At 55.1% G+C, this 20,583-nt stretch overlaps 1 protein-coding gene across 1 annotated transcript in view; it reads left to right on the top strand.

Annotated features, from left to right (window-relative positions):
- Positions 1 to 19,702, top strand: part of ALX4 (ALX homeobox 4) — a 44,429-nt gene extending 24,727 nt beyond the window's left edge. The window contains exons 2-4 of the mRNA XM_067295551.1: positions 7,801 to 8,111; positions 16,088 to 16,216; positions 19,379 to 19,702. Coding sequence (XP_067151652.1) covers positions 7,801 to 8,111; positions 16,088 to 16,216; positions 19,379 to 19,702 — 764 coding nt within the window. The remainder of the gene's footprint in view (positions 1 to 7,800; positions 8,112 to 16,087; positions 16,217 to 19,378) is intronic.
- The last annotated feature ends 881 nt before the right edge of the window (positions 19,703 to 20,583 follow it).

Below are 20,583 nucleotides of genomic sequence, written 5' to 3'. Positions count from 1 at the left end.
CGATTTTTGTCCCTGTCTTTCAGGAACCTGGTTGCCTCCAAGGTGATGCACCAAACTGCCTCCAGTGACTTGTTTCTTCCTCTAGCCCCTTGGCTCACATTAGTTTCTCCTGCATGGATGGAGCTAACCAAAAGCAAACATGGGGCACAGGCCACCTCCTCTTCTGGCTACCTGTAGGGGATCATTTTTGCATGTGGCAAATTGAAGGTGACATGTCTGTCACTTGGCGATTAAAGCCAGCAGATGGGAGAGCAGCACCAAGTTCCGGGTCATTCTCAAAGTCTTCTCATTTTCTAGAGAGCTCAAGAACCCAGCATGTCTCCTGCAGAAGTATCAGCCCAAAGCAGCAGTGCCTCGTGGCAGTGCTGGGCCCTTCTGCAGGCGACGGACCATCTCCTAACATCTAACTTCAGCTGCGCACTCAGCCTATCTCCTCCCGCAGTTTTAGACAGTTAATGTAGCCTTTCTGCTTATGGCAGAGCAGTGCAGTTAAACACCCTGGGGATGGCTGCATTTTAGAAATGAATGCTGTTTAATGTCATGGTCCACTTGGGCCCAAGAGGGAAGGTATGATTAAATATCCTATCATTCCTAGTAAAATTGGTGATGCCAAATTCAGCCATGAAATTCCGGGTCCTCTCCTCATCTTTAAATTCTTCTTTACATCTGCAGCCTACAAGGATGTTCACTCTCTGAGTAGGAATAAACCGAAGAATTTGGGCTTTTGTATGCCTAAAATCCAGCCATTCCATTTTATCCTATATAACCCAAAAAGTGGTTTGGCTTTTAAATGATAGCTGTGTGTCAACTTCTTGACTGCAATGACAGACAGGAGGTAGAAGGCTGCAGCAGATAATTTGGGAAAAAGTATAATAGCTTCAGCATGTTTTTGGGGCAAGATCACAAGGACTGGATAAGGTTACTACAGCTGGCCAAGTCCTGGAGGTGTGCTGGCTGGACTGGTAGTGCAACTCTTCCTTGGTAAGAAATCCAGAATACACAGCCCAAACAATATCTTGGGAAAATTTAGCACTTGTATTTAAGCAGCAGTTGAGAGAATGGCATTAAGAGCCAGGACTGGATTTAAGAAGCCCTCCTAAATATCTGTAACAGAGAGTTAGAAAATAAAAACTGCATTATTGCTATGAAAAGTAAGAGTCAGATCACAGCTGTGCAGGCAAGGAGAGGCACCATGAAATGGCCAATGTACGAGGCCAGAGAGATCCGGGCACGAACGGGGAGAGAATCGCTGTGTTTGTAACCTGGCGGGAAGGCAGATGGCCGCTGCAACATTTCGCAAGGGAGCAGGGAGACAGCCCAGAGCGGCCGGGGCTCCAGCATCCCCCAGCAGCCACGCGTCACTGCACGCACTTCCAAAGTGGATCAGCCACCACTGGCCAGCCTCAGTGACTGGCATTGCGCTGGTAGGGGACACATCATTTCAAACCGAGCCCAATGTTGCTTTCTATGTGTGAAATGTTCCACTCTCCCCGGCCATGATGTGTCAAGCCGAATTAGCTCTGAGTTAAATTTGATAGATAAGATTATTCGTAGAGAAGATTTTACTTCATCACCCTCCCAAAATAGTGGCTGTTGGGTACAAAGTAGATATGAATTGTTAATGCAAACCTTGTGATGCGGTGGTTAAAAAGCCTGTTGCCTGCAGGAGCGGAGTTGGCAGAGCAGTGTGCTACATGTCCATGACCAGAGCTGGCCCCTGGGGCTGCAGGGACACCTAAAGGCAAAGGGTGGTCTGTATGTCCTTCACCCCATCCCTCTCCCTCAGTAGGGTCCACAGGACAAATGTGGGTAGGATCAGACAGGCATCTCCTCTCCCAGTGAACAGCTAGGGATCCTCACGAGCCATTACCTGAGGCACCAGAGATCCTCTGCTAGAGGACGGGTATATTCCTGGTGCGCATCCCTGCAGCTGAAAAACTCCTCTTGGTAGAGCAGCCGGCCACAGGGGGGGAAGGCACCAGCTGCAGCACTGAGCCTCCCATGGGCACCGCGAGGGGAGGAGAAGCTCTCTGTGAAACCTGCCTGCCTGCGGGCCACCCAGCAGACCAGCACGATGACGTTTGAGACCTGTGTGTCCAGCTGTCATGGGCTGCCCCTGCCCCCTGCTGACTGATACAGGGTGACTCCAGGAAGGTCTCAGCAGTGCCGGTGGTCCACCCCCACCAGCACCTGAGGCACTGGGAGAGCAGGGTGTCAGCTTGGGAAGACTTTAAATATCCTCCTTTTACTGCCGCTCCAGGCAAGGAAGGGGTGAGTGAAGGAGCACCAAACCAAGTCCTATGGGTCTTGTAAGGGTATAATGATGCTCACATTGCCTCCTTGTCATGGAGATCTTCAAAATATGTATCTCAAGGTCTCTCTAGGTTTGATTAGAAACAGACACCCCAAACTTTACGTTGAAACTTTGAGGCCATCTCTAGTTACAGGAAGTCTGGGCATATCTATATGCAGATGTACGCAATTTGCTTCACTCCAGCATTTAGCATGACTGTTTTGAGGTCAGGCGATCCCGTTCCTAGGGAATGAGCAGTTACCTCTCTTGATGCTCTGTTGAGAGTAGATGCACCCCCATCCCCTCTATACACCACCATCCATATTCAGTGAGTCCAGCCCTCCATCCCTTCCCAAGGCTTGCAGATAGCTTTGCTACAGGAACTATCCACTGTTCCTGCTCCTGCTCCCCTTTTGTGGAGACAGCTAATTTCTGCTGGTGCCCACAGAAGCTGGAGATAAAGGAGTTTATGCCTCTTGTAGCATGACCCCACTGCCAGCAGTGCAATCATCAAGCAGCCCTTGGATTTCAGGGGCAGTTGTTTTTACCTGTCTTCATGCTTATCCTCCTTGATTTTTCTTCTCTCAACTACATGCACCCGAAACATGGGCAGGAGAAGATAAATGTAGTGTTCACTGCCTCTCTAATGGGAACTGCTGCCAAGGCATGCCATAGGGCTCAGCCGAGCCCTGGTCCCTGGAGGCACCTTTCGCAGCATGGGGAAGCAGCACATTTGCAGCCATGTCACCTCAGAGTGCGCGCACCCTCCCACCAGGCACAGAGCAGCTTTGGGTGCTTGCACCGCTGACCCTTTTGGGTGCCTGGGACCCTTGAGCCCCAGCTGGGGGGCTGCTTGCATGGCGTAGGGTGGGGGGGGTACATGCCCTCCCTAATTTTTCTGTGCCCAGAAAGCAGCAGGGCCCGCTTCAGCACATCATGATGGGTCCCAGATGCTCTGCAGCCGTTCTGATGCAGGGACCTGTTTACCAGCTAATAGAGATGTGGGACTCCATTTGCAGGTGAGGGAAGTGTGGCACAGGCATGCAACTGGCAGGATGCTCTGGCAGAGCTGGGAATGCAAATCGGTTGGCAGGCTTAGCTCTCAGTGTCCTTCTGTGAGCACTACCATGGCTTTAATCTACACTTTAATCATCTAATCCTGCTCTAGGTGCTGCTCCTGCCCCAGGAAGGGCATGCGAGAGGGTACAGTGAGTCTTGGCCTCTGATTATCTACAGAAAGCACATTGCAACCTTGGCCAGTTTTCTTGGGGTATGATTGTCCTTAATGGCCCGCGGATGTCTCCTTGTTGGCCTGAGGGATGCTTTTGGGCTTAGCCAGTCCAAATCCCTGGCTGATACTTTGCAGAAATGGTCGGGCTTTGCTGGCTACCAAGCACCCTAGGATGTGCTTCAAGAAGGTGGTGGGCAGTGAGGAGGCAGGGCTCTCCTGAGCTGAGCTCGTGACTTCCCAAACATCCTGATCCCTGCCCATGCCTCGCCATCCCCACCTCTAAATCTGCAGCTGGCAGCACTGACCCATCTCACGTGTCACGAGGTGAGAGCTGTCACACTGAAAATAGCACCTGTCCTTCTGGCCAGGCTTGGCAAAGAAAAGTGAGGTGCTAAAACAGGAACATTAGCAAAATGAAGAGGAAAAACAGTTGGGGGAGCAGTGAGGTCCCAGGACAAATCCTATGAGCTCCTCAGGTGGTTTCTAAGTTGTCACCTGGCAGCTTCCAGCCAGGCAAGAAAAATGGGACTCACAGGGAAGGGAGAGCAGGGCCTGTATTTAACATGGGAACCCCCCAGCTAACACAAGAATACGCAGTCCTCCGTGTCTGGAAAGATGAATTTCTTTTTAAACAGAGACAGCTAATAAAGGGCTGGAGTGTGGGGACATAAAGCGAGCGTTGCCGATCTGGCAAAGTGGACTCCAGACTGACATCAGCGAGGCAGCGTGCCCCCAGCTAGGGACACCCCACATGCTGCCCACACCCATGGCTTGCGTAAGGGAGCTGTTTGTTAGTCAGGGCTGATTGCTTGCAGCAGAGATAAATATCTTTGCTGAAAGCCCTGGGCCCAGCTCCCAGCTGCAGTTTATGTTATGCAGTCAATGAAATTAGATCAGACCCAGAGCTCATCTGCGTGCATGTGTGTGTGGGGGGGTGCGTGTGTGTTTTTCCAGCCCTGCCGTAGTTGCTGTGAGAAGGACTGAGCTTCTGCCCACCTGCCCACTGCCCCAGGAGAGGAGAGGAGCCATGTGGTCATGTGGCAGGGGCTGGCGGACGCCGCTGGCAGCTCTTCCATTGCTCTGATGCACGTGCCTGAGATGAGCCCTGCTAGGACTGATCGCTGGCGACTGAGGCTGCCTAGTAAGCATTCATCGCAGTGTTCCCTTCATCAGGGCTGTCTGGACACTTTGTCTTGTAGGGCCATGCTCACACACCTGCCCACAAGGGTTGCCCCATGGAGACCTTGGTGGCCGGAGGGGAGCTCTGCCTAGCGCTCCCATAGCCTGCACCCACTGAGCACGGCCTCAGCTGGGAGAGGGAGCCCTGGGGCCACTGGACTGCTGGTCTGGCCAGTGTTTCAGCCTCGCAGCTCAGAGCCTTAGCTCTTTCTGTTTATGTATGTTGAGGGTGCCTGACACCCTGCCAAGGCAGTGGAGATGCTGAAGGACCTCAAGCCCAAGGGTGACCGCCCTCTTGGGGAACACAAGGGGTCCCTGCTGTAGGTGGTAGTAAAACCACGGTTAATAGGGAGCTCTGGTCACTTTAAAGCCCTACAGCGAAGGTCTCAGGGAGTGCCGCACCAGATGCAGTGCTCAGGGGAGGACGAGGCGGTACCAGTTGAGGGCATGAGTTAATCCTCAATCCCATTATGAATCGGGTGGCCTCCCACGGCACATATGCCTCAGTGCAGGCACTTCCCTTGTGTAAGTCTTTTTTTTCATGGACTTTTCCCCTTTTTTGAGATGATTTCCCTCCTGTGAACAGGATTTGCCATAAACAGTAGCAACCAGATGCACCTCACAATGTGACACAAAGTTGTGTTTGAACCCAAACCCTGTCCCACAGCTAGCTGAGCCATGTGGGTAGCTAAGGAGCAGCAGAGGAGCTCCTGAGGAAAGGCTTCAGATTTTGTGTTTTCTGCTACTGGAATCACAGGGAGCCTGGGTGTTAGGGGGGCAGTCACCACCAAGACATGGGAGAGAGCTGCCTGACCTCCCTGACAGAAAGAAAGAAAGAAGGAGAGAAAGAGAAAGAAGGAAGAAAATTTGTGAAATACATTTATTTATTTATTTATTTATTACTCCATCTCTACTGACTCACATCTGCAGTAGCCAGTTTCTGTAGATTTTCTGGAACTATTATGATTACTGTTAAAAATAATAAATATCATGCCAGAGCATACAATTTACCCAGCTTGTGGCATCGAGTCCCATTTGAGTAGGCACTCTTTGAACACATTTTAAAAAGGCTGGTTCCTCAAAGAGCTTGGATTCCCCATGGAGAACCCAAAGCAGGTCAGGACTGCAGACAGTGTGGACTATAGAAAGGAGAAAGGATATTAGTCGTTGTCCTGGATATTGGTCCCAACCCCATAAAAGCAAAAATCTTGGGAAAATGTTCCTAAGGATCAAAGCAAAGAGGGTCTTGAGGCAGAGCTTTACAGGGATTCTCCTCAAAAGCCTGAGAGAAAGGTATCAGAAAAAGCAATAAATAATTAAGATTGTAAGATGTAATAAATAAGAAATTAAGTGTAACAATGTTAGTGTAACAAGGAATGAGTGCTGGAAAAAATGGGGATTTCCAAAGACAGAGGCTAAGATGCCTGAGCTAGCATTGATGAGCTTGGATATGATGCTATGGAAGATTCCTGAGGGAAATCTCCCAATAGGGAGATTCACTAGATGTTGGTGTTGTTTCCCAGAAAGTCTGATTCCTGGACTGAGAACATTTAAAAATAGATTATTAAAGTAAAATTTTAAAAAAAGAGACTAGCCAATTGACATGATCTTGGATCAGTTAGGAGACCAAAGATGGAAAGTACTACTGCGCTCTTTCCTTCTGGAACTTTTAGGAGCTGAGCACAGAGGCTCAAAGTTAAACTCTGCAGTGGGGCTACCATGTTTTTTGTCCCAAAATCCCAGGCAGAAATGCAGCCACATGTGCTGCACAGCTGTGCAGCACATGGCCGGGCAGGCTGTCTGCCTGCTGGTCATTGCAGCCCCCAGTCCAGGTGGTGGGCTGGCCTGGCCAGCTGCCATCCAGCCACAGCTCCCATGCAGATTCCTGCTGCAGACTGGGAAAGAGGGCAGGTTGGGGAAAGCCCACTGCGTGGATTGACTGCAGTGGAGAGCAAGGAGAAGCCGCAATGCCCTTGTCCTCTGAGTTGCACAGGTGTAAATGCTGCCTGCTGACATGCCACTGCTACATGGCGATGCATGGTCAAAAAATAGATCTCACTGAGCATGACACATTCCTGTTGTTTGCCCTTGTTTTTCCTAGAAGCTCATGTTATGCAGCAAGGGAATATAGGTGGCTGGGTGATGGGGACTGTCCTCTGGGGCCCGGACTTGGCCCTCTGCATCTTCACGGACCCCTTCTGTGGCCAGGATCAAGAGCCGTAGTCTTTTGTGTGATTCAGCCCTGTCTGTGGAAAATGGGACGCTGAAGGAGGGAGCAGGAGGGTGCTGTTGGGGCATGTGCACGAGAGCATGCAAGGCACTCAGACGCCTCACTCCCAAGGGCCACGTCAGGACTGCAGTGATGTTCATGTCAACTGACCAGCTCTCAGAGCATGGACTGGAGGGGAGCATCCCGAGCTGGCCCTTCCCCTCCCCAAAGCACAGCCTGGCCAGGCAGGTGTAATGGCGCTGGTATGGCTTTGATCAGCCTGCCCTGAAAAAGAGCCATCTCCTCTCTTAAATAAAGCACAGCCAGAAACATGCACAAACCCTGAAGCTCAGCTCCCGGCACTCTCCAACTCTGGGAACTTTCCATTCTGGAGCCAAACTCTGTTCGCAGTTAGTCCAGGAGGGATCGGCCGAGCCTGGGCTGATTCAGCGCTAGATCTGCCCAGCTCCCAGCAGATTCCGCAGCTGCAGGAGCCCAGCTTTGCGCTTCTCCTCCAGATGGCCCCGAGAGCCCCAGCCAAACACAGCAGGAGCTGTGCTCCTGCTCTCCCCTGCCTGCTGCTGGGCAGGAAACGCTCATCCCTCGCCTCTGCCCTCCCAGGCACAGAGGGCTGCCAGGCAGCCCCAGATACTGGGGGCTGCTGCTGCCCCAGGGTGGCATCATCAGTCTCTCGTTTTCCCCATCCCTGCTCATCATCACCATCTTATTCTGTGAAAGTATTTTCTTTTCCTGTTGTTGACGGTCCTGCCCAAACCGATTAATTGGTCATAAGATTTACATCCATTTCCTTCTCTCTCTCTTCCTCTCCATCCTTGTTTCCTCAAACCTTCTCCCTGCCCTCCTCTCTCCTCTCTCCCACCCAAATAGGTAAAGAGAGCAGTTTGGGAGAGGCCGACTTGCAGTCAAGCTCCGACCCTTCGGGAATGGACAACAGCTACCTCAGTGTGAAGGAGGCCGGGGTGAAAGTTCCCCAGGACAGGGCCAGCACTGACCTCCCCAGCCCCATGGACAAGGCCGACTCAGAGAGCAACAAGGGCAAAAAGCGGAGGAACCGCACCACCTTCACTAGTTACCAGCTGGAGGAACTGGAGAAGGTCTTCCAGAAGACCCACTACCCAGATGTCTATGCAAGGGAGCAGCTAGCCATGAGGACAGACCTCACTGAGGCTCGAGTACAGGTAAGGGGGAAGCTCTGGGGTTAGGCATAAGGGTGGGCAATTCTGCAGACAAACTGGTGCTTTCCAGATCTCTGGGAGCAAACTCATGAACCTTGCAGATTCATTGTCCCTTGCTCTGCCTGAGATCACCTACAACCTCACCACAACCTGCAGGCAACTGAGTTGTGCCCAGAGCCCAAGCCACAGGCTAGCATGCCTCTTCTGTGCTGAAGGCATCAACACACCAAGGTGTAGGGACAGGATGAGGAGGTACATCTTTGTCTGAAACTAGTGCCAGCTCCTTTATTTGGGGCTGGTGTCCCAAGCTTCAAGGTTCATAGAGATGGCTCTTGTCTTTAAGCTAATGGGACAGTGTGGGAGGTAAGCCTCACTGTCACCCTAAACAAAGCTGTCACAAAATGACTTTTCTTCAGAAGAACTGGCAGGGGACACTTGTTCGTTAGGTGAGATAGGTTTTGCTGCCTGGTTGGATAAGGAGGCACTGAGACAGTGCATGAACCCTACTGCTCTGGAGCAAAAAGGTATGGCCACCACCCTGAAAGGAGCAGGAGAGTCAGACAGCCATGCCACAGTCTCACTACCTTGACCTGCAAAGCTGCCAGCTCTCACACACTAGAAAAGTGAGGTCTGGGCTTTGGCGAAGCCAAACTCCACAGGACGTATTCAGTGATTCTCTGAGTGGTGCTCTTTCTTCTGAGTCAATAATAAACTAAAGGCCTGGCAGAACTCAGAAGCATTTTCAAAAAAAAAGCACTATTTCTTGGAGCAGACCTCCATATCTCATGCTTTGATAGCCATCAGAGGTCCCACTGAACCTTAGGATCTAATTCTCCAGTTAGCTAATCCTGTGACCTCTATATTCTGGCATTCATCAGATCACCACCCCTGGGATTTGTGTTAGCATCAAGGATAGCTGGAGTATGGAGGCATCTGACTGTATCTCTTACACTAGGAAGACGCCCAGGTTACAGGCAGCCCAGTTTTTCCTCTGCTCTAAGCTTTGCAAGCAGTTTTTGCAAACAGTTACAACAATCAGGCCAGCATCCTTGCATAAGTCCTTTTTAATCTGTACATTTACTTCCAGTTTCAACTGGCTACAGGATTTTTCTTGTCTGCTTGCCTAAAGTGGTTTGCAAGGCTGCTGTGCTCTTCCCCACAGCTGTTTCTCTTCATGCCGGACATGGCTGCATTTCAGCAGAAATTCCCACTGGTCCAGTGCCTAGCGTGCTGAGCACCGCGGGATGGGCATCTCTGCAAATGTCAGCTATTTACTTCTGCCGCTCGATGCAGCCCTTGATTTCCCAGGGACACATCACAAGTGCTAATGGAGTCTCCTGGGATGCCAGACACAGCATCAAGTTACCAGCTTCACAATGCATGAAATTCCTGTTGCTCAGGAATGAGAATGAGGTGCTGGAGGGTAGCGAGCTCTTCCTGCTTGCCTCCGAGCCAGGATATGCAGCTAGCATGTCTCAGCCAGAGTGTGGGACTGTCTAGCAGAGCCAGGTCAGGGAAGGCAGATGTGATTCACAAATTTGTTACATATGAGCCATGGTCTTAGGTGTTTTTATTCCCTATGTTACCACTGGATAACACTGGGGGGAAATGATTGCTCACATTCAGCATGGAGGATTCTGGGAACTACCTGCTGTTGCTCAAACCTTTTGGTTACCATTTAATCACTTGCAGAATGAGTGGCAGCACTGTAAACACTGCAGTAGGAGTAATGTGCAGAGCTGCATTGGAGCTCCACTGCCTGCCGGACTGAGCCCAGCCTGCTGGCAGGTTAAAAGGCTGCTCCTGCCAAGGCTCTCCTTCGAGCTGAACAAAAGGACACAGGTACTTAAGCTGAAGGGCCATGGCTTCGCTCTTGTCACGAGGGATGTGGGGAGGCACAGGTGACTTGCAGGTCCACAGCCTGGGGATTTCACCTGGTCCTGGGATAAGTGCCCAGTGGAGACCGCCACTGACAGCTCAGAGCAGCTTCCCCGCTCTCACTTGTTCAAATCATCCCAGAAGGGCAGACAACTGGCTCACATGTCTCGCTTAAGATGATGATGACAGTGGTTGTATAACAGAATAGCTGAACTACTTGCGTAAGTAGCCTGGTTGTTCAAGTACTTACCCAAAGGTGATAGATCTGATTACACTGCTGTCGGGATTTATACCACCCCAGCCAGGAAAGACCCCCATGCATCAGGCTATGGGCTAGACAGCCAGCCACCAGCCCCTGATGAAGGCCTGCCACACTAGTGCTGGAAATACAGACTTCACATCACTGGAAAGCAATAACTAGTGAGCTCGGGTCTACTGCAGGTCCATGTTTCCACAGTTTGCATTAAATTGTTATTAAGCAAAACATACAGACAGCTCTAGGACCAGAATGCATTTTCTTTCCATTTCTTGGCTGCACAACCGCAGGGCAGGGACCTAGGCCATGCTCCTTGGTTAAGCTCAGGCCAAGGAGCACAAGGAAGCTGCCTTCTCCTGTGGAAATGCTCCAGACAAACAGGGCTGCACTCAGGGCAGGGGGTGAGGTGAGACAACCAGCTGTGTGTCCAGTGTGGGCGGCCACAGCTGCCACGCTCTGCACCCACCCCAGAGCTGTCGGTGCCTGTTTGGCAAGCCCAGGCAGCACCTGCCAGATGTGGGGTGGCAAGGGCTGGGGACTGCATGAGGCTGTGCTCTCCACATGGAAGGCTTTTGGGGCCAGGGCCTTAGCAAACCATCCTAGCTCCTGTCTCCAGCTCTAGGTTTTGTTACAGCCGGTTTATGCCTTGCTCTGGCTTCCCACCTCCCTGGCCAGCTTTGCTCCATGGAGGCCTCCCTGTTCCAGAACTGCTTCAGGGAAAGGTGGACCACAGCCCAGAGAGCACCAGTTCATAGCCAAAGAGCAAGCAGGGAGAAGTAGGCACAGGGCAAGCCACTAAGTAGACCATTGGCTAAGCAAACACCTACTGCAAGGACCAAGGTACAAACCAGGATCAAAGCAGAGGGCAGAAATCACAGCAGAAAACACATACACCATGAGCCCTTTCATTTCTTTCCTACTACAAGCCAAATCGTAGCTATGTACTCAGACAAGCTCCACCAGCCCAGCAAGGGCTGTGGCTGGTGTCTGGGTGTTTGGGGGCATACATTGTATCTCCATGGGCTTTGAGGTGAGCTCTAGGAGCACCAAGGAAGGTGCAGCCTCTAACATGTGGATGGTGTCATGGGATAATATAATGGATGGACTTAGGGTGATCTTAGCAAAGCAGAGCGGTGGGAAGGAGATGCACCGAGCAGATTTGAGATGTGATGCTCCCTCCTGTAGCCAAGCCAACTTTGGGCTGGACCAGCTCCTCTCTGGCCAAGTTTGTCACCCTGAGGAGTGCAGCCAGCCCCCAGGCTGCAGGCAGGTTCTGATGGGGAGGCAGACAGACACAGGGCAACTCTGGGTCTTTCCTTCCCTTCCTGAGCTCACACTTCACTAGTGAACTAGCTGCTACAGAGCCCAGTGCCTGGAGAAGTGTTCACCCCAGCCATGGGCAGAGCACAGGCCATGGCATGGGCAGAGCACTGCGGTGGAGTGCCTCGAGAGAGCATCCCACAGCCTGGCCCCTCTCCAGCTGCAGGAGAGACCATTTCTCTGCCTGCGTTGGTTTCCAACCCTCATTGCTGGAGTCTGAAGATATTAAGGCTAATTCCCCCTGCAATGCAATGCACAGTGTCCCCTGCCTGCCCCCCTGCAACCTGGCGCCTTGTTGAAAAGTACCTGTTAAGCTGTGGCACGTTCCAGTTTTCAGAAGTGCAAGCCGTCAGTAAGTAAGTCCTGCGCAGCGGCAGAGCAGGTCCTACGCCGGGTGTATATTTTGTTCCTTTCTCCTCCTCTTCATCATGTTGGGCTGCAGAGACCCTCCACAGATCCAGAAAGGGCTCCTGCAGGGCAGGAGCAGCTGCCTGAGCCTCTGCAGAGCCACGGAGGGCAGCAGCAGCTTTCCAGGGAGGGGGTAGAGCCAGGGCAGGACGGCAGGGAAGGGGAAGGTGGGAGGCACAGGGTAGCTCCTGGCAGGCTTCCCTCCATGTCCAGCCTCTCCCACCTCTCTCCTCGCTGCCAAGGAGCAGCAGCAGCAGCTCTGCTCCGCTCCAGGCAACGGAAACCAGCCAGACTCACCGACTCAGCACAGCCAGGCTGCCAGCTCTGCCTCCGGGGCCGGTGCCCTGCCCTGCACCTCCGTGGTGCCCTCCTGGGCCTCCCCGACACGCACGTCTCGTCGGCCCCGAGCTGGTTGGGGTGCGCTGCAGGCTCCCCTGGGGCATGTGCCAGGGTGATAGCTGTCCCCTGGTCCCTGCAGACCCCCCTCGCCTCCCCCCAGCACCAGAGTGCACTCAGCGATGGGTGCTGATGCCACTGCACGTGGCACTGCAGAAGCAGGACATGCTGGACACATACGTGTGTATTCACACGTGCAACGCACATGCACGTCCCCAAGCCCATGTCATCCTGTCCTTGGGCTGTCAGCAGCTCTGCCTCCCCTCTGGGCCAGGGCAGAAAGGGACAGGGGTGGAAGGAGGCTTCGCGTCCAGGCAATATAACCCCTCCAGCCAAGCCCCTCCAGTGCCAGCCATACGACTGCTGGAGCTGTTAATGAAAATCTTTTCACCAGTGACCCTGTGATGTGGCAGGGGCTTGAAAGTGAGAGGGAAATGTCAAACTCTGCTGTAGCAAAATCATTGCCTTGGAAAAAAAGGGAAAGAGAGAAAAAAAAAAAAGCAAAGCAAAGCAAGAAGTAATATATCTTGATCCCTTTTCCCCCATAAAACCCTGGGAGGCTGGTGGAAGGAGCGGAAAGACTGAGCTAAGCCTGCAGGAAATTAAACATGAAATGAAAACAAGCTCAAGTTATTCAATTCTCTCATCCCAGGCTCCAATTTCCCATTCCAGGCCACTGATAAAATGGTGTCCAGTTTCAGCGCTCGAGGATGAATTCTGGCTCTGTTCTTGCAGGCTGGGGAGCGAAGGGCCTGTGGCCATCTCCGGGAGAAGGGGAGACAGCCTGGCCTTTAACAGGGGGACGGGGTCTTGGAGACAGACAGACAGATGGGTTGGGGCAGCGGGAGGTGGCAGTGGGGCTGGCAGGAGCAGTGGGGCACAGGGTTGAGTGGGGCAGCTCCCCCCGCAGCAGGACGGAGACCCATAGCCAGCCCCCACCCCCACGAGCTGGGCGCTGGGAGCCCCACGGGCCAGCCTCTCCCATCTCAGCTTCGGTCAGGCAGAGAAATAACGTGTTTTTTTTTTTTTTTTTTTTTAACTTGGAGGAAGGACAAAAGTAATGGTGCAATTCCTGTGCCCTCCCTGGGCATCCAGCAAAGGCCAAAGTGTCCTGGATGAGGCCCGGCTCAGACCCACCGGAGCCGGGTGCGGGGTTATATGGGAGGCAGGGGCAAGCCGGCGGCAGCAGCCGAGCGGCAGGGCAGCAGCAGGGATGGCGCGCGGAGGCTCCCCCTTACTTTGGTTCAGCCTCCCACCCTGCCGCAGCATGTCAGATGTGCGTGCATATGGATTTGGGTACCAGCATATGGCTGCATGTTTATCGAGACATGAAACATTTTCTGTTCTGTAGATTTTTATAGGACTGATTTGGTACATCAGGCCTTATCAAAGCATTGTCTGCAGGAGTCATACACATGGCATTAGCCTACACTTCCACTCTAGCTGTTAACAGTGAGATGCAGCCCACAAGGACTGCTTATTCCTGCATGAAATACCCCATCCTGACCCCAGAGGACACATTGCACCAAGTGCTGCACTCTCTCCTGTCGCATTGCCCTCTCACAGCAGCATCCCTTGACTAAAGGTGACTTGCAATGAAAAGAAAATGGGCTTTCGTTATATTTGCTTTCTAAAAGCAGTGTCTTCTAAGATTGAGGAAGCCAACAAAGACTTAAAATTAGTTGGTTTTCTGCTGACATCCTTGAGTTATACATTGCCCTGCCTGCCCTGCCACTGTAGAGGACTGGAGTACCCCTGCCATAAGATGCCAAGCAGCCCAGGTCAGAGGAGAAAAGATAATTTGAAAGAGTGGTCCAAAACTTGTTGCAAGTGTTTTGGATCAGAAGATCACTGCCAGCCCCCACAGCTTCTCGAGTGCCCCAGGCATCATCATCAGCTCTTGACTGCACACACTTTTCATTTTCAGCTTGACATGGCTCTGTGGCTGATTTGCCACAGGCAAATCCCCCCAGTAGCATGGAGATTACAATTTGGGAACCACCAGTCTACAGGTTTTTTTGCTTTTGCTAGCACCAGTTGAATTCAGTGCCCGCACGAACGGCAGAGGAGAAAACCCTCTGGTGCCCCTCAGCCCTCCATGCCCGGGAGATCCCTGAGGCCTCGGGGGATGCCGCAGCGCCACCCGAGGGGGGCGAAATGCGGAGTCCCATGGCACGAGCCCCACTTTGACACCTTTGCCAGTGACACCCACAAAGCAGGGCATTGCCGCGGAAGCCTGCGTTTTTGTCCCATTCGCTGCGCGGGGGGAAGGCCACGCATGCCTGGCACATGTTGGTCCCAGGCCCACACCATGCTCCCTACCTGCTCCTGCCCCTCCGTGCACAGCGGGGCCCCTGCGCTGCGCATGAGCCGGGTCACCACCGCTAACTTTGAGCCTGCAGATCAAAGCGGCGTGAGTGTGGCCAGCCCTGGGACTGGCCTGCAGCTGGGCTGCCATGGCTGTGCCAAGAGGAGGGAGAAGGAGAGCAGACAGATGCCTGGGGCATCAGACCTGCTCCAGCAGGACGTGCTTCATGCGCCGTGCGCCCTCGCTGGCGATAGTTTTGGGGCTCTTCTGTGGCTTTCAGTGCACTGTCTGCAAATCCTCCCTGGGTTGTTGATATTTTGGCTGGGGGTGGGTAGTGTCAGGCTGCTGCTTTGGGTCTGGCCATCTCAGGCAAATGCCACCCCTCTCCTGTCCCTGAAACCCAGCCTGCCGCCCCTCCCTGGGCTGAGCGACCCGCTCGCCCCAGCTATCCTCTCCAGACATCCAGAGCAGTGTCTGGTTTCAGCAGCTGCCCGCGAGGAGCAGAGCTGCCCCTCCGGCCCCGGTGAGGCGCTGCCAAGCCGAGCTGTCAGTTAGCGGTGCCCCCCCCTTCCTCCCTGAGTCACCGTGCAAAACTCAAAGCAGAAACGAGAGGCTCTTGGGCTGCTTCTTTCATGCACTGGCGTGACCTTCACAACCCAGCGCCTGGTGATCGCATGCATCTCTCCGGGCCTTCAAAGCAGCTCTTGATTGATGTGTTTCCCTGACTCACAAGCTTCAAGAGGCTTTGAAGACACTGGGCCAGGCTCTGATCTCTCTTATACTGATGCAAATCAGGAGCAATGGTGCTGACAACAGTGCAATAATCCACACTGATGTCAAGCTACTAAAAATAAGAGCAGAACCAGAGTTTTGGTGTTTCCTCTGCCTTGAAGGGATCTGAACAAATGAGTGTGAAGCAGAGGACTACAAACCCTGCAAAGAAAACTGGGTGTAAATTACAGGATGTGCAACTCTGTAGAAGTGCACTTGCCATTTCCTGGGTCTAAGAAGGGAACTGTTGTCCCACTTTTTTTTTTTTTTAATAGTTAAGAAAAACAAGGCAGAGAGGTCAGTGATAAGTTCTCAAGCTGATGGCATTGTCATAATCAGGGTTCAAGCCCCAGGAATTTCCATCTGAACATGAGGAAAAACTTCTTCACTGTGAGGGTGACAGAGCACTGGAACAGGTTGCCCAGAGAGGTGGTGGAGTCTCCTTCTCCGGAGGTGTTCAAAACCCTCCTGGACGCAATCCTGTGTAACGTGCTCTAGGTGACCCTGCCTGAGCAGGGGGGGTTGGACGAGATGTCCGGATGCCCAGCGAGGCCTGTGAGGCGCGCGGGTGCCAGCAGGCTCCCCAGGGCTGACGGGGCCCCGCTCGCCCTCCTCACGGCCCCCTGTCGCCTTCTCCCCCAGGTCTGGTTTCAGAACCGGCGAGCCAAGTGGCGCAAGCGGGAGCGGTTTGGCCAGATGCAGCAGGTCCGCACCCACTTCTCCACCGCCTACGAGCTGCCCCTGCTCACCCGCGCCGAGAACTACGCCCAGGTGAGCGCCCCCCTCCCTCCCTCCCTCCCTCCCTCCCTCCCTCCCGGCCCTGCCCGCGCCCGCGCCCGCGCCGCCCTCCCCTCCCCTCCCCTCCCCGGCCCCCCGCGTTGGCACCGCCCGGCGCCTCCGGGGCGCTGGCCCCCAACGGCAGCGGTACTGCCCAGAAATGACCACCCCGGAGTGATTTAGCGAGGGCCGCTCCTGCCTTGCCCAGGAGGCAGGCGGCGAGAGCTGCTGCCACCTCGAGCTCACGTCCTGCAGACCTGCCACCGCAGCACCCTGGGCAGCGGCCAGCCCCCGCCGTTTCACAGCACCGCCCCCAAACGCTGCCGGGGCAGCCGGGTGCTCGCCGGCTCAAGGGCTGGGCTGTGCCCCCGCAAAACCCTCCGTCCTGCCGATTCCTCCTGTGGCCCCCCAGGGTTTGCGCGAGGGCGCAGTTTTGCGGGCGCGATGTTCTGCCCTCACGGCGCTGCGGGCGCCCTCCTGCTCCTGCCCCCGGCTGTCCGACACACGGCTAACCTCCCCGCACCAAGCTCCCCGCAGCCCCTCCGCGAGCATCCGACCTCTCTCCTGCTTGGCGTCGTCCCCGGCCTGAACAAGAAGCCCTTACGAAACAGCTGAGAGATGCCAGAGGAGCCTTTCAAGCAGAGGACGCCCTCAGCGGCCTTTTCAGCGCTCTCTTCTCCTGCCTCTGCAACTTATCCGACCTCCCTGCCTCCATGCTGCTCGCCTCCTCCAGCCCGAAAGATCAAAAATAAAAAGCAACTCGAAGGAGGAAAAGATCAGACAGGCTCCAGGGCGAGCAGTGCGGCCGGGCGGTGGGATGAAGGGCCCTTTGCTCTCTTCTCCAGCCGGCCGCTCACCTCATCCCTGCTTTCATCTCGCGTGCCCTCTCCCCGCGGCACCACACACCTACTGCCCCACGTGGGGCCTCCTGCCGGCAGGCGCTGAGCCCCGCGCTCCTCTCCTGCAGTGGCATTTCACAGCTGAAGGTGCAGGAGCCCCGACGGCTGGCCACGCGAACCAGCCTTGCTTCTGCAGCCAGGGCAGGTGGCACAACTCGTGCATGTCCTCAGCAGGCAGAGCACGCCATTCGGGAGAGGGGCCGGGAAACAGCCCGTGGGGGCTGCGGTCAGCTCGGCTCCAACAAGCCCTGCAGGGAAATGCAAAAACTGTTCCTGCAGGCAGAGCCACCCCAAGCTGGGGTGGGAGGACAGGCTCGGTGACCGTTCAGTGTCCCTTTCCGCCTGCTGCCCCCACAGCTCACAGGCCCACAGACCCCCCTAACAACAGTGCAGACAACACTGGGTTTTCTGTGCTGAGACCATTCCTGCTCCAAAGTGCTCATGGCATGAAAGAAAGGACAAAGGGGCAGGAGGGGAAAATGGATTAACAGAGACACCATATCCTGCGGCACTGCCCAGCTCCCCTGTGTGTCGATCATCTCCTGTGCTACCTGCCTCTGTCAGGGTCGGCTTAAGGATTTTGGTGGCCAAGGGCACAGCGCGGACCGAGGTCTCAGCAGTGACAATGAGGTGAACTGGGCATGGTCACCAATGCCTGCGCACAGCGTCCTGCATGGTCAGCCCAACGCTGGGCTGCGTGGCCTGCTGGGGCGCGAGCCATGGACGAAGCGCAGCAGCACCAGGGCGAGCCGGTGCCTGCCTGCTGGAGCTGCGCGTGCTCCCCCAGAGAGGCTGGCGGGGGCCCGGGGGCTGCCGAGCTGCTACCTTTCCTTCTGCGCAGTCTAGTGCAGAGCTCGAGGAGCCGCTCGGTCAAGTGATTTGACTCGGAAAGGCCTTTGGACTGACAAAAGTGAATACAGTGCTTTAGAAAAAAAACCCTTTCCCTAGTCTGCCCTGGATTTGGGACAAGTGAAGAAGCTTGTCCAAGACAACCCCTGCACTGGGGAAGGAGCATAAGCATTGGTTTGGACAGGCTCCGGCTGTGCCTCTGCATCACACCCTCCCTCTGGAGCCTCCACAGGATGGCACAGTCCCACAGGACGGTGCAGTCCCGTGGGACGGTGCAGTCCCACGGGATGGTGCAGCCCCCCAGGACTCAAGGACCAGCCCCTTCCCGCTCAGCCTGTACCAGGCTCCACGCTTCCTGGGTGCCCAAGAGCTGGGGTGGCCAGTGGCTGGCTCAGGTAAACAGCCTCACTTGCAGAGCTGCTCCAGTCACTCATGAGGCTGGAGGGACCAAGACCGGCAGCGCTGGAGCCAGGCTGGACAAGCGCAAGCAGGGGGCCCCGGGTGTTACTGGATCAGAGATGCAAAATGAGATCCTCTCTCCCAGTTATTGGCCTGCTTCGTGACTGCGCAGGGAAGGTGCTCTCCTCCAGCTCAGGGCAGCTGGGAGTTACTTCATCAGCAAAGAGCAGGTCCCAGCGGTGAGGAAGGGCCGGTGAAGCACCACTGCTCTGCACTCGGGGTGGGAGCACACACGACCGGATCGCTGCTATTGACCTTCCAGCAGCGACCTCGCGAGGGGCGTCTTCTGCCTATTGCCCCATGCAGTGAGCTCAGGCGGTTCCCCCGCTCCTACCCCATCCACTCTGCCTACATGAGACTGGAAAGACAAGCGCCTCCAACCCCATTCCTCGCCTACTCTTTTTCCTTCAGTATAAACTGCTCTTTGGATCCCCTCTCCTTTGGTCTCTAGACTGATTTATGAGAGACCCTTTCTTTTCTCCATTGTAGACTAGACAGAAAGACCATATTGTCTCCCACTGCCCTTGGTTCATCACCCCCAAAACTCGCAGGCCCATGTCCGAAGTCACGATGACCCTATGTCAGCATCCGCACCCCTGTCCCAGTCCCCGCTGTAGGTGGGAACCAGCAACAGTCACGTCAGGAGTGAGCCCTCTGCGCCCCTCCGCAGGAGGCCATCCCACCATGGCACACGTGGGCAGTCCTGCAGCATCCCGTCCTACTTGGGCACCGCGCACCACGGCCTGGGGTGCTGCGGGTGCCGCTTTTCCGTTGTGCCCAGGGCACCACATCCTGCAGCACCTGCAGGGGGTGACCCAGGAGCTGGGAGGGAGCGGGGCCCCCAGTCAGGTTTTTCCCTCCCTCGTGCACGGCTGCGTTGGGGGTCTCCCTCGCCAGGCCTGCTGCATCCCGCCACAGGCGGCCCTGACACTTCTTTTCCCACCCCCAGATCCAGAACCCCTCCTGGATTGGCAACAACGGCGCCGCCTCCCCCGTGCCCGCCTGCGTGGTCCCCTGCGACACAGTGCCCTCCTGCATGTCCCCCCACACTCACCCCCACACGGCCGGTGGCGTCTCCGACTTCCTCAGCGTCTCCGGCCCCGGCAGCCACGTGGGACAGACTCATATGGGCAGCCTCTTCGGCACGGCCGGCATCAGCCCGGGCCTCAATGGCTACGAGCTGAACAGCGAGCCGGACCGCAAGACCTCCAGCATCGCCGCCCTGAGGATGAAGGCGAAGGAGCACAGCGCCGCTATCTCCTGGGCGACATGACAGGGTTGCAACCCAGCGCCCTTGAGACACTGAGCGAGCACACGAGGACAGCCGAAAAAATCCATCCGCTTGGACTCCAGACAGCCATTTCCTCCTTGGGGATCTGAATGCAGCACTTTTAGCTACCCTAGGTATATAAAGTACATATGTTAACCTAAGTGGAGTGTTTCCAGCATGAACACAGGGAACGCGCAGCTTCCTGGGATCAGTCAGGGAAAGCGAAGTTGTGGAGCAGCAGCTCTTCCAGTGGGGCTTGGTTCGGGATGTGTCCCCCGTCACTGTCACGTTCCCAGTGACCTGGGCACTTTTTCTCCCCGCTTCTTTTTCTGACACCAGACCTGCCTTTCCAAGCAGCAAAAGCCAGCTGGCGTTTCCAGTGGGCTCCGCCGTGCCTCCCCGCCATGCGCGCACACACACACACACGTGTGCATCTTCTCCTCCCAGACTGTCAGCAGCGTTGCTAGGCTCAGCTCTGCCCTGGGCAGGGGACGGGATGGGGACTCTGGCACCAGCAAAGAGACAGAGCCCAGGCTGCTCCCGTCCGCTTGGCGGGAGGCTTGGCTTCCCACAGCTGAATGGGACAGGGCTGCGGCGATGCCCGAGGCTGGAAAGAAGGCGACATTACTCTGCCTCCTTCTGCCCTGCCTCCTCTCTGTTTCGCAGTCTTAGATGAAGCAAGAAGCTGTAGAGGCCCTAAGGATGCGAAGGGGAGGCCGCTTTCCCTACCACGCATGGTGCTACCACGGTGTGAGCCTTTGTCATCTCCCTGGTGCCCCAGCCTGAGCTGGGATAGGGCCCTGGGAGGTGACGACTTCCCAGCCTGCTTTCAGGTGACACCACAGTCAGCACCTTGGGTTTGCTTTGTCCAGGCCACGGTCAGC

Source organism: Apteryx mantelli, chromosome 4 (genome assembly GCF_036417845.1).
Source record: "Apteryx mantelli isolate bAptMan1 chromosome 4, bAptMan1.hap1, whole genome shotgun sequence".
NCBI lineage: Eukaryota > Metazoa > Chordata > Aves > Apterygiformes > Apterygidae > Apteryx > Apteryx mantelli.
Note: the sequence above shows the minus strand (reverse complement) of the source record. Positions and strands in the feature narration are given on the sequence as shown.